Below are 12,678 nucleotides of genomic sequence, written 5' to 3' on the forward strand. Positions count from 1 at the left end.
CCTGGCGACTCCATCTGGCATCTCCGACCTGCTGGGTGGATGGGGCTCTCTGTTGCTATAGCTAAGTGTGTATGCGTGTTTCTTGCTCTGTCTCCATCAGTATCTCTCTCTCTCTCTCTCTCTCTGTATCCCTTTCCGCGTCTTTCTACCTGGATCTCTCTCTCAGCGTGTGTCTCTGTCTCTCTCGCCCTCCCTCCTGGCCTCCCCATCTCCAGCCGGCGGTCTCCCCCGGCCCCGGCGCCCCGAGTCCATCTCGGGCTTCCTTTCCCTTCCCAAGCCTCGGCAGTTCCCCGACCTCACCTCCGGCTCTCTCGCCTCCGCTTCCCCGGCTCCTCCTCCCGGCTCTCGGTCCCTCTCCAGGTCTCTGCCTCCCCCTCCTGGTCAGCCGCCCGCACCGCACCCCGATCTCCCAGGGGATCCCTCAGCCCGGTTAAGGCAGCCCCCGGCCGAGGCCGAGCGGGGCGGGGGGCGGGGGCTGCAGGCGCCGGTGCGGGCTCCAACCCGGGTCCCCGCGAGCCGGGGGACCTCGGATCCTCCGGCGCCAGGGGGACCATAGCACCGAGACTTCGGAGGACTGTCAGCGCCACCTTAAGCTCCCCCCCCTTCCCCCTTCTGCGGAGGATGGGAACTGCCAGCTCCGGGCCCTAGGTGTCCTGGCCAACCCCCCCCCCCGCCCCGCCCCCATGGCCCCGGCACAGTTGGAAGCTGGGGATCGGCCCCCAGCGATCCCTCCATCCTGCCCCTTGGGCATCCCCCCTACACCAGGCCGAGGAGCGTTCGCTGCTGTGAGATCACCCGCCCCCCCAGCAACAACGACAAAAAAATTAAATAACACCCAGAGAGAGAAGAGAGGGAGGGGGAGGAGGGAGCGGGGACGAGGGAAGAGAGAGACGGAGAAGAAACAGGAGAGGCAGGAGAGGAGGAGGTGGGGAGGCAGGGAGAGAGAGAAGCTGGAGACAGAGAGAGACCGGGAGGAGGAAAGAGAAGCAGGATGGAGATATGGGGTTAGGTGGCTGGGGGGAGGGGGGGGGAGCTGGAAGAAGACAGAGCGAAGGGGGGGGGGTGTGGATTAGAAACCAGGAGGTAACCCCGGGGAGAAGCAGGAGGCAGAGAGAGGAATAGGAAGATCAGGAGGTAGAGGGAGGCTGGAGGGTTGGGGAAAAGAGAGAGAAGGAGGAGAGGAAGGGAGAGCAGGGAGAGGAGGCGGGAGGGGATTTGGGGGGTCTCGGTCCTCCCCACCACCGCCTCGGTGTTTGGGGAACCGGTCTCCCTGTGGGGAGGAGAGGCAGGCTGGCAGTCCTGGAGGGACTGGGTCCCACAAAGAGGGGCCAGAGGAGCTGAGAGAGGGGGCCGGGACATTGGGAAGGGGTCGTTCAGAGGCCTCCCGGGGATGGGGCTTGCAGCTCGACTGAGCGCCCCTCGAGCGCTGGTACTCTGGGCCGCACTGGGGGCAGCAGGTAAGGCCCAGGGAGGGGGGGTTGGGGCAGGAGCCCCTGAGCGGGGGTGGGGTGGGGTGCCCAGGAGAGGGGCTCAGGCTGCTCTCTCCGCAGCTCACATCGGACCTGCACCGGATCCGGAAGACTGGTGGAGCTACAAGGATAATCTCCAGGGAAACTTCGTGCCAGGTGCAGCCAGGGCGGGGACCCGGGAGTCCGGGCTGCCGGGTGCCTCCTCCCTCGGACCCAGGAGCCCTCTCCTCACGGGACCCGGGAGTCCCAGCCCCTCCCTCCCTCCCTCAGGAGTTGGGCCCAGCCTCTGAACCCGGGAGCTCACCATGGGACATTATATATGTGCATTTCAAGTAGTGAGTGGGAGTGAGTGGAAGGAAGGAGTGTGGGGGTGGAAAACAGCGCGTGTCCCTTTGCCAGGAAAGAGGCAGGTAGGTCCCGGCTGTTCCTGGGAACCAGTGGGGCGCCGGCCGGTTCCCCTGCCTTGGCCAGCCCTGTCTTGCAACTCCTCTCCCCGATACATTCATTATCCAGCTGCGGGACACGGGAGACTGAAAGAACTACGACTCCCATGGGCGCCTGGGCGGGCCGGCAGTGGATGGGCAGGCTGGCTGCCCTCAGGCCTGCTGGGAGTTGTAGTTCCTTCCCCCAATGGCTTCATGACTTCAGATCGGTTTCATCCAGGAGGGTGCTAGATGGTCTTAGGAAACTCCTCCAAGATTCTTCTGGGACCCAGGATTCTGGATCCCAGCCCCCTCCTCCCTCAGACCCAGGAGTCGCCGTCTCCTGCCCTTCCTCTCCTGGGATCCGGGAGTCCAGACCACAGCCTTGTGGGCAGATCCCAGCATTGGGATCCAGTCCCTATTTCTGACTCCTTTCCCTCCCTGCCCCATCCCTGCTTCCAGGGCCTCCCTTCTGGGGCCTGGTGAATGCCGCCTGGAGTCTGTGTGCTGTGGGGAAGCGGCAAAGCCCCGTGGACGTGGAGCTGAAGAGGGTCCTTTATGACCCCTTTCTGCCTCCACTGAGACTCAGCACTGGGGGAGAGAAGGTAAGGGGCCTGGTGGGAGGGGTTACCCGATCCCCTGGGGGTGGGCACGAGTGGGGGTGCGTCTCTGAGGTGGAAATCTAGCCTGGGGTAAGGAGGGGCACACACTGGGTGGAAAGGAGGCTCCTTCCGCTCGAAAGTGGATCACCTGTTCCCCCCTCCCCAAACATGGCTTGCTAGTTTTTCCACATCTGTAAAAGCAATTGTAAAACAAACCGCTCTCGGTGCTAGGCCCCGTTTTAAAAGCTTGATAATAAGTCTTCTAATCCTCAGAAACCACACCATGAAACAGGTGCTATCATTGTCCCTATTTTATGGATGCAGACACTGAGGCACAGAGAGATTGGGTTACTTGTCTGAGGTCACACAGCTAGAGTGCCATCCCTGGGATCCAAACCCAGGCGGTGTGGTCCTAGCCTCCACGTTCTTGCCCACTTTGCAGTGCCATTTCTTTTCTTTTTTTTTTTTAAATGTTTATTCACTTTTGAGGGAGAGCAAGCGAGCATGAGCGAGGGAGAGGCAGAGAGAGAGAGAAAGACAGAAAACCTGCAGCAGGCTCCAACGTGGGGCTTGAACCCACAAACCAAAGATCATGACCTGAGCCTAGCTCTGTGTGTGTGTGTGTGTGTGTGTGTGTGTGTGTGTGTGTGTTTTCTATTATTTAAATAAAAATACAAAACATCCCTCATTGTCCACAAGGTCCTGCACCATCTGGCTCCTATCTCCTCTCCTTTGCTCACCAAGCTCTGGTCCCACTGGCCTCCTTGCTGTCATGGAAACAGGCTACCTTTGGGCCTTTGCACTTGCTGTTTCCTCTTCCTGGAATGCCCTTCGCTCTGCTCTTTGCAACTGATTCCTACTTATCTTTTAGGTCTCCACTCAAATGTCACTTTCTTGTGATGGCCTTTCCTCATCCCACCCTACCCCACCCCCAATCTAGGCTGGGTTTCCCATTACACCTTCTGAGAGCTTTCAGTTCTTTACTGCATGAGCATAAGATGTAATTCATTAAGCATTTACTTATGTGATTCCTTATTTATTGTGTCTGCTCCCTTAGCATGCAAGTTCCATGAGGCCCAGGGTTTTTGTCTACTTGTTTTGCTCTCCTCCTGGCATCCATGGCACATAGTAGCAGCTCAATAAATATTTGTTAGTGAAATAAATCCAGCGATCGTGAGCACCTGCCACGGCCCAGAACAGAGCCTGGCAAAGTCACTGGTGTTGAAACTATGCTGAATGATTAAATGACTGTCGGAAGCAGGAAATGTAGGAGTGGAATGCGGGAGCGAAAAGATCTCTCTTCGTCCCTGTGACGGCTTCCACCTCATTCCACCTCTCCCGCAGCTCCGGGGAACCCTCTACAACACCGGCCGCCATGTCTCCTTCCTGCCTGCACCCCGGCCCGTGGTCAACGTGTCTGGGGGGCCCCTCCTCTATAGCCACCGACTCAGTGAACTGCGATTGCTGTTTGGAGCGCGGGATGGAGCCGGCTCCGAACACCAGATCAACCACCAGGGGTTCTCTGCGGAGGTGGTGGCCACTGACCTCTGACCCTTGACCTTCGCCCCAAGTTGACCCAATTGCTCCCCCACCTTACCTTTCTTTTGAGGCCTCACCCCATCCTCTTTCATAGAACAGCCCCCCGAGCACTAAGCTTTAACCTGACTTGAGACCCCAAGGGCCCAGAGCTGTACCCGTTCTCTCCTCCCCTTCTGCTGGGGGACCCCCACTCTGTGCTTCCCTCCCAGGTGCAGCTCATCCACTTCAACCAAGAACTCTATGGGAACCTGAGCGCCGCCTCCCGGGGCCCCAATGGCCTGGCCATTCTCAGCCTCTTTGTCAATGTGAGCCCAGGCAAGAGTCTGAGGGAAGGTGGGGTCTGAGCCAGAAGGAGGCTGGGAGGCCCAGGCTCCCGCGTCCTGGGGAAGGAAGGGATTGGGGGCTCGGGCTTCTGGATTCCTACCTCCTCACCTCGTACCCCCACACAGGTGGCCGGCAGCTCAAACCCCTTCCTCAGCCGCCTCCTTAACCGTGACACCATCACCCGCATCTCCTACAAGAGTAAGTCCCTGGTGCGTTGGTGGGGGACTGGGGGAGCAGTGTGTGCACAGGACGGGAGCTCAAGAAGGGCACTCCTCTTCACTCTCGCCCGGTATTCCCGCAGATGATGCCTACTTTCTTCAAGACCTGAGCCTGGAGCTCCTGTTCCCCGAATCCTTTGGCTTCATCACCTATCAGGGCTCTCTCAGCACCCCGCCCTGCTCAGAGACTGTCACCTGGATCCTCATCGACCGGGCCCTCAATATTACCTCCCTCCAGGTGACCCAGTGTGCCCTGCAGCCCCTTTGGCCTGGCTAACCCATTCCCTGGCCTGGGCATCCTTCCTTGGCCTCACCTACTCTCCTCCCTTCTTCCTTGTCCGACTGTTGGGAGGGTCAGACAACCTTTGGGGGTGGGCTGGGGCTGAGCAAAGCCCCGCCCACCCGCCCGAGGGGCGGAGCTTCCCCTGAGACCATTCACCCGGACCGTTCCTTATTCACTCTCAGTTTCCCACCCCCTCCCACGGCAGATGCACTCCCTGAGACTCCTGAGCCAGAATCCTCCGTCCCAGATCTTCCAGAGCCTCAGCGGTAACGGCCGGCCCCTGCAGCCCTTGGCCCACAGGGCCTTGAGGGGCAACAGGGACCCCCGGCACCCCGAGAGGCGCTGCCGAGGCCCCAACTACCGCCTGCATGGTATGGTCCAGTCTGCACCCCCCTCCCCCGCACGTCTTGGTCTAACCCGCCTATGTGTTTCCCACCCCCCACCCCCCGCCTTGTTTTCCCAAAGTGATACAGTCCTACCCACCCCTCTGCCGTTTCTATTTGGTCCAGCCTCCTGAGCTCGCGCTCGCTTTCTCCCTTCTACGTGTGTGTCAACATGGTACAATCCACCTCCACGCCACAGACCGTTGCTGGTCCGTGATTTGTCTTTTCCTCTTCACCGGTTGCAACCTGCAACTTGTATATAACCCGAACCCGAGCCACCTGGCTTCCCTGTGGTACGATTAACTACTGGGCCGTGGTTCCTATTGCTATGGCTTTCCACAATGGTACAGCCCGGATCCCTTCCCTGTTTCCATGTGGTACAATCGCATCGTGTTCCATAATCTGACACACACCCCCTTCCTGGAAATCAACATGGTACACTCCCCTTCCCTTTCTGCTGCCTCCCTGTGGCTCAGCCCTGCGATCTAAAGGCCACCTCTCCGGCTTCTCCACATGGTTTGGCCCAGACTCACCCCCCCCCCACCCCCGCCCATGAATACCTTCACATAGTTGAGTCTGATGTTGAAACTGGACATCCCTGTTCCACCCTCCTGCTGCCTCCTGCTGGTTCAACCCAGTGCCGGTCCAGAATCTGCCCGTTTTCCCCAGCTTGTCGACCTGGTGCATTCCGGGTTCCCCCTTCGCAGCCTCCCTGTGGTTAGAGCCCTACGTGGCCCAGCCCCCGCCCCTCTGCAGGGTCCAGCCTGTGGTGCCCTAAACTAACTCTCCCCCACCGGTGTCGTCTGTCTTACAGTGGATGGTGCCCCCCATGGTCGCTGAGACTCCCCATCGAGGACTGCGCCTGTCCTTTCCAAGTCTCCCCACTCGGGGAGGGAAGTCACCCCCAAAACAAAGCTATTAAAGGGACAGAATACTTCCTGTTTCTTAGTGGTCTGATTCTAGGCGCGGCGGGGAAACATTTGGGTATTGGAGAACAGCAGCCTTCTTCTAGAAACCAATCTCCCTCTTCCTAAACCGCACCACTCGGTTTTTTGGCTTCCTGTTTCCCCAAACCGTCATTTAGATTAGCGGCTCCTTTAAGTGGCGCCTCTTTCATTCCCCCCAACTCACCCTCCCCGTCGGGCAGCACGCGCAGAGCCATGTGCTTCCCCCTCCCGCCTGCCTCATTGGCCCGAACTGGGTCACGGTCCCGCCCCCAGTGCCGTCTCCCATTGGGCAAATGTAGGTCAGGGTCCCGCCTCCCACCTAAAGGCACAGCAACTTCACGCACTTAGCCCCTCACGCGCCCTCCCGGGCCTTGGCGGATGCTGGGGTCCCATTGGCCGCGCGTCTCGAGGGGTCAAGACGCGATTGGCCCGTGCGTTCAGCCGGAGGGAGGCACGCGGCTGGGGTGCTTGGCCCGGAGGCAGGCGGGGGCCGAGGGGAGGGGTGTGCGCTGTGGCGTCGGGTGTTTTGGTTTGGCTTTTTTTTTTTTTTTTTTTTTTTTTCCGCGAAAGAAGTTTGCGTTGGCCACGCCTCAAGGCGGCCGCCTCCTCTTGCCCCCTCCCCCGCCCCTCCGCGCACACCTCTTGGTGCAGATTGCAAAGCGCCTTCCGCTGAGAGAGCTGCAGATTTTGCAAGAGCCTAGCTCGCCCACCTTGCTGGAGCGCCTTGTGTCCCCCTGAACTCCGGGTTGCAAAGAGCCGGTTGCCTGATTTGACCACCCCCTCACCCGGACTGCATGGTCTCCTGGGACCCTCTTGAGTTGCACGTTTCTGCACTGAGGACTGCGAATCCCCGTCACTCCTAGGATTTGCAGTGTTCTGGATACTGGAGGCTTGCAGGCTACGCTCGCCCGCTCCTGGGCAGGCACTCGCCCGAACCACAGGAGTGTGCCGCTGACTGGCAGGCCAGCTCTTCGCCTCTCCATGAGCCCGTGAGCTTACGGGCAGGTGCCCGGTGATGGCGCGGCCCGTGAGCGACAGGACCCCGGCCCCACTGCTGCTGGGCGGCCCAGCCGGGGCCCCCCCTGGCGGGGGAGCGCTGCTTGGGCTGCGGAGCCTTCTGCAGGGGACCAGCAAGCCCAAAGAGCCATCCAGCTGTGAGTTCTAGCCCCCGCCTATCCCAACTCGGACACCCAACTCCCTTAGGGATTCAAATGCTGGGCGGGGGGTGGGGGGGGAGGACTACCTCCTGTCGTGCCGAGAGTCCATTCTCAACCTTCATCTACACAGTTACTAGGGTGTTTAGGACCCTAGATCCCTCGGCACCTAGGATCCAAAAGTACCTGCTTAAAGCCCATCCACCAGGAGGACCCAGGAGTCCCCGTGTCCTCTTCCCGGAGGACCCAAGAGTCTAGGCCCCAGCCCCCCGCTTCCTCTGGGTTATGAGAGTCCGGACCCCTGGGGTCCAGGAAAGAGGGAGGGGGTGTGTCGGATGCTCACACGGTATTGACACGGGCTTGGGCGGGGCCTCCTGGGGTCACATGGAGTCTGGGGATGAGGAATGTGCCCCAGGAATAGAGCCCCTTCCTGCCCCTTACAGAGTGTGGGGGTGGGGAGAAGCGGCTACAGTGAGCAGGGGGGTAGGTTACAGAGAAATTACAGAGCCGTCATTTTTTTTTTTTCTCTCACCTGCCCACCCCTCCACCTGCCTCTTTTTGAACTTCGGTCCTCCTTCCGTGGCTCTGTACCTTCCCTGGTCTCTATCTTACCCCTCTCTGGGTCTCTATCCTCCCCCCCCTTTCTGAGTCTCTCTCCCTCTCTCGGTCTCTGCCTCCCTCTCTGTCTCTGCCGCCCCCGTCTGTGCCTTCTCTCTCTGGGTCTCTTTCGCTCTCTTGAGTCTCTGTTGCTTTCTTTCTGGGTCCTTGCCTTCCCTCTCTGATCTCTCCCTCTCCCCCGTCTCCCTCCTCTTTCTCTGGATCTCCGCCGTGTGGGTCTCAATCCCCCCCATTCTTCCTGTCTTTCTGTGTCGGGGTCTCTCCTCCGTCTCTTCCTTCCCACCCCACCCGGTCTTTTTCCCCGCCCGCAGGTCTCCTGAAGGAAAAGGAGCGCAAGGCGGCTCCGCCGGCATCCACGGTCCCCGGGCCGGGCCTGGAGACGGCGGGCCCGGCGGATGCCCCAGCTGGGGCGGTGGTGGGCGGCGGATCCCCGCGGGGGCGCCCGGGGGCCGCGCCTGGCCCGGGTCTGTTGGCGCCGCTGCTGTGGGAGCGGACGCTGCCGTTCGGCGACGTGGAGTACGTGGACCTGGACGCCTTTTTGCTGGAGCACGGGCTCCCGCCCAGTCCGCCGCCCCCCGGCGGCCCATCACCGGCGCCCTCGCCCGTGCGCACGCCCGCACCCTCCCCGGGGCCCGGCTCCTGCGGCTCAGCTTCCCCTCGTTCCTCGCCGGGGCACGCCCCCACCCGGGCTGCCCTCGGGGCCGCGGGCGGCCACCGCGCAGGTGCGACGGCGGGGGCGGGACAGGGCCCCGGCTGGGCGGGGCTTGGACTTCGGGGGCGGGGCTGCGACCCGGGGACGCGACGGTGGGGCTGGGGTTGTGCGCCCAAATTCTGGGTCCTTCTAGGCGAGAGATGTTTGGAGAGAAGTCCGGATTCTGTGTCCCTTAATGCATCAGGGTACTGGGTCTCCTGGATCCATTGGAGATAAGGGACTTGGGACCCCAAATTCCAGGAAGTATGTCCAGTAGGGAGGTAGTGTGGATTTTTCGCTGGGACGGGGGGACCGAGGGTCCGGATACTCGAGGAGCCGGGACTGGGATCCCAGAACACCGGAATTATTTACTGGGGAGTGAACTGCACTCCAGAATCCGGGCCCAGAATCGGTGGAGTGTGGAAGGACCATAACTCGTAGGTCCTCTACAAGGGAGAAAGCAAGGTCTGGGCACAGACTTCTGTTTCACCATGATGTAAGGGACTGTCTGCCCTGGTTCCTGAGTCCACCAGTGGAGAAGGGCTAGCACCCCGGATCCTCTAGAGGGGAGAAGGTCGGGGATCTTCATTCTAGATCTTCCACTGAGGCGAGGACCGAGCCTCCTATGTCCAGGGAGAGGAGGGGCCGAGGATCCCAGAATCCTAGTGTGTATCCCAGTGGCGAGGGAGAAGGAGGTCGGGGGGGCCGTTTCTCAGTGTGTTCCCCAGAGTGCAGGAATGCCTGGATCTTTGGAGGTTGAGAGGTTCGAGCTAAGAAACCCCAAAGAGCCAAAGGAAAAGTGTGCTCTCTCGGGCACTGGGGGGTCCAGGGGCGGTCTGCAGGTTGGGGATTCCCGGACACACCTGCCCCTGGCCGGACCTCCGGGCGGAACCAGGGCCCTCCCCTTCCCAGCCGCACATTCCCGCGCCACGTGAGTCCTCTCCTCTCTCCTCCATAGTCTTGACTTCGCGCACGCGCGGTCACGCGGAGGGGGCGGGGCCTGGGGAACTAGAGGGCGCCCGCGGCTGCAGGGGGGGCGGGGCGGGAAAGCAGGCGCCCGCACGTGACTGGCCCTGAACCTGTGTCCTCAGCTGGCCCCGGCTTGGTCGCTCTTAAAGGCACAGGCCGCCCCTGTCCCCTCTCTTGAACCGACCTCCAAAAACCTGTCATTTCCGCTTTTCATCCCTAACCCTTCGAAGCCAGCAGCTCTTAAGAAGCTTACCTGAAGCCTTTTCAGTGCATTGGATTTGTTTTTCTTGAGCAGCCCCCCGGGGGGGGGGGGGGCGCTAGGCTTTGGTCAGGGATTCAGTAAGCAGGATTCGGGCTAGACTATGGGAAGGAAGCTGACGCTGCCAATCCGAGGGCCAGAGGTGTTAGAAGCAATAGACCAGACTCGTGTTATTTAGGGTAAGTCAGTTATAATTGGGCTCATTTCTGTGTTTGTGAAAGTGGAGTCGGTTCCATGATTTCTAAGCTACAAGGTAGCTTGGGGACCCTTCGTAGTTTATATTAGAGAGGTTGATCTCAGGCAGGCTTTACGGTAGGCCTCATAAGGGCCTTCCTCGGGGTGGAAAAGATACCTGAGCAGGGGGTAGCCTCTGCGGGTACCAAATATATACACACTCAGGTGGCACATTCTGTTTCCCCAAGGCCTGACCTCTCGGGACACACCCAGCCCTGTGGACCCAGACACCGTGGAGGTGCTGATGACATTTGAACCCGACCCAGCAGATTTAGCCCTGTCGAGCATTCCTGGCCACGAGACCTTTGACCCTCGGAGACATCGCTTCTCAGAGGAGGAACTTAAGCCCCAGCCCATCATGAAGAAGGCTCGGAAGATCCAGGTGCCAGAGGAGCAGAAGGTGAGCACTGCGAGATGTAGGATGTAGGCATGGCTTTTACAGGCCCTACGGCCAGGGATGGCCCTTTCCTCCCAGTCAGGCCTGGGCTTCTCATTGGGGTTAGCTCTCAAGGTTCCCTTAACCTACAGCCAAGGATCAGTCAGTCGTGCGAAGCCGTGGGGTGCGACGCAGCTGAGGTTTGGGCTTGAGATTTACGAAGATGGTATTATGGGATGCAGTCTCAATCAGCCTTGCTGGGCCCAGTTGTACAGGCTTGGGGCTTGGACCGGGCCCAGTTACTAAGGACAGCATTCCTTAGCAGCAGGGTATCAGTCTGTTTCTTCTGAGCCGCTAGCCCTGCTGGGGCTGGTCCTCTGGTCTCTGATTTGGGGCATCGTTCAGGGTGCTTGCGTCCGCCTAGGATGCAGACTTTGACAGCCCCTCTGGGCCTTGTTTTCTGGGCCTGGACTGCTCCCTGGTGAGAGACCTCAAGTTCCCATCAGCAGCCAGAACTGCCTTCTGATTTGGGGCAGCGACCGCTTCTTTCCAGTCTTCTCCCTTTGGCCAATTCTGGAGCCTCCCCTAGTTAAGAGGTGTCCTGGCTGCTCACCAGACTTCACCTCACCCTTGTGTAAGACGCGACTGCTCGAAGCACTGAGGATTGGCCTGTAAACCCAGCCTAGACCGGCGGTTTCTCTTGTCATGGGGCCTGGACCAGATTTATCCTAGTGAGCAGGGACGAGGCTTTAATGAAACGGGGATGTGAGGTCATCTTTTGGAGCTCTGGGTGGCCCTTGTTACTAAGGAGTGGTCCTCCTCAACCAAATTCTAGGACCGGAGAACCCTAAGTGTAATGGTGTGGGGAGGCCTCAGGATAGGCCCTTTTGCTAAAGTACAGCCCTTCTGGCAACCAGGACCCGTTGGGAAGAAGGCAGCTCTCTGGCCTCTGTTCAAGGCCAGTAGGTCAGAGACTGGCTACAGTCATTGGGACCACCTAGACATTACCTTTGTTTGCTGGGGAAACAACAAGGAGGTTGCCTTGACAACCAGGTCCAAAGGCCCCCAGCTCTGGAAAGATTTATGGGACACAGAACCCCATCACTAGGGAGCCTAGGCTTTCCTTAGCAACCAGGATCTGGGCAGGTGATGCATAAAGCAGTGTTTTTTATGGAGAGAAGCCCTCCGACCCTGAAGGTCCCATCCCGTTGCTAGGGAATGAGCATCCTTAGCAACCAGGGGCTAACTGGAGGCCCTTTGTTGGGTGAGGAGCAGTGGGGTCTGCTCTGCACAGTGGAAACATGAAACCAAATTGCTTTGAGTGTGGGTGGAACGATCTCACACCTTAGCTGTTGCTAGGGGCTTGCTCTCCTTAGCAACCAGATCCCTGGGTACCCATCCTAGGAGAGACCTGGTAACCTTTAAGCCCCACTGCCGGGCAAGAAACCCCCCAGAGGGTCTCTTAGATGCCCTCTGTCCTTGAAGGCACAAGGAAAGCTGCTACCCCTGGCCCTCAGTGCCTTCTCAAACCCCACCCCCAGGACGAGAAGTATTGGAGCCGGCGGTACAAGAATAACGAGGCAGCCAAGCGGTCCCGAGATGCCCGGCGGCTCAAGGAGAACCAGATATCGGTCCGGGCGGCCTTCCTGGAGAAGGAGAACGCCCTGCTGCGGCAGGAAGTGGTGGCTGTGCGCCAGGAGCTGTCCCACTACCGCGCCGTGCTGTCGCGCTACCAGGCCCAGCACGGAGCCCTGTGAGGCCGTCCCCTACCCTTGCCTGGCGGAGCTCTTCCCCGCCTCGGTCAGACTTGCGCCCCGACGCCCTTTTCCCTCCCCGCCCTGTGGCCCACAGGCCGGCCAGCTGGGTGCCCCAGGGACGTGATGATGCAGATAAATACATTTATATTTTTAAGAAAAAGCGAGCCTCCCCCCTCCCTCGCGGGGGCGGGGAGGGTCCTCTGTGTTGCCCCTGCCACTTCGGGGACCCCATCTTCCCACCGCCTCCGTTAACACACCCTGAATAAATCTTGAGAACCCCAGAGCCAGCTGTTGTGGGGGGAGGAGGCAGCTCCCTGGCCCCAGTTCAAGGCCATCGGGTCACGCTGGCCGCGGTACGTGGGCAGGTCTGGGCTTGGAGCCACAAAAGGCAGCGGCTACCGGAAGCACCTAGGGTTGGATCCCTCCCACGGGT

General features: G+C 60.1%; 2 protein-coding genes across 2 annotated transcripts; both read left to right on the forward strand.

The window, feature by feature from the left end:
- The first annotated feature begins 1,351 nt into the window (after nt 1–1,351).
- Nucleotides 1,352–6,183, forward strand: CA11 (carbonic anhydrase 11). The gene is made up of 9 exons (XM_042968503.1): nt 1,352–1,457; nt 1,551–1,625; nt 2,354–2,496; nt 3,838–4,023; nt 4,242–4,337; nt 4,482–4,554; nt 4,658–4,812; nt 5,063–5,228; nt 6,055–6,183. Exons 1-9 carry the CDS (start codon nt 1,391–1,393, stop codon nt 6,078–6,080), a joined length of 987 nt encoding a protein of 328 aa, XP_042824437.1. The 5' UTR covers nt 1,352–1,390; the 3' UTR covers nt 6,081–6,183.
- Nucleotides 6,184–6,564: 381 nt separating this feature from the next.
- On the forward strand, nt 6,565–12,672 carry LOC102961718 (D-box binding PAR bZIP transcription factor). The gene is made up of 4 exons (XM_042968504.1): nt 6,565–7,341; nt 8,271–8,681; nt 10,301–10,512; nt 12,030–12,672. Exons 1-4 carry the CDS (start codon nt 7,203–7,205, stop codon nt 12,243–12,245), a joined length of 978 nt encoding a protein of 325 aa, XP_042824438.1. The 5' UTR covers nt 6,565–7,202; the 3' UTR covers nt 12,246–12,672.
- The last annotated feature ends 6 nt before the right edge of the window (nt 12,673–12,678 follow it).

This window comes from Panthera tigris, chromosome E2 (assembly GCF_018350195.1).
Source record: "Panthera tigris isolate Pti1 chromosome E2, P.tigris_Pti1_mat1.1, whole genome shotgun sequence".
Taxonomy (NCBI): Eukaryota; Metazoa; Chordata; class Mammalia; order Carnivora; family Felidae; genus Panthera; species Panthera tigris.

What these genes read in the sequence shown, in the direction of transcription:
- CA11 (XM_042968503.1), top strand. Translation starts at nt 1,391, where the DNA reads ATGGGGCTTGCAGCTCGACTGAGCGCCCCTCGAGCGCTGGTACTCTGG. An exon ending in CCAGGGAAACTTCGTGCCAG is followed by an intron (nt 1,626 to 2,353) that starts GTGCAGCCAGGG and finishes CCCTGCTTCCAG; the next exon opens with GGCCTCCCTTCTGGGGCCTG. An exon ending in CCCCAACTACCGCCTGCATG is followed by an intron (nt 5,229 to 6,054) that starts GTATGGTCCAGT and finishes TCTGTCTTACAG; the next exon opens with TGGATGGTGCCCCCCATGGT.
- LOC102961718 (XM_042968504.1), top strand. Translation starts at nt 7,203, where the DNA reads ATGGCGCGGCCCGTGAGCGACAGGACCCCGGCCCCACTGCTGCTGGGC. An exon ending in GCCCAAAGAGCCATCCAGCT is followed by an intron (nt 7,342 to 8,270) that starts GTGAGTTCTAGC and finishes CCCCGCCCGCAG; the next exon opens with GTCTCCTGAAGGAAAAGGAG. An exon ending in AGGTGCCAGAGGAGCAGAAG is followed by an intron (nt 10,513 to 12,029) that starts GTGAGCACTGCG and finishes CCCCACCCCCAG; the next exon opens with GACGAGAAGTATTGGAGCCG.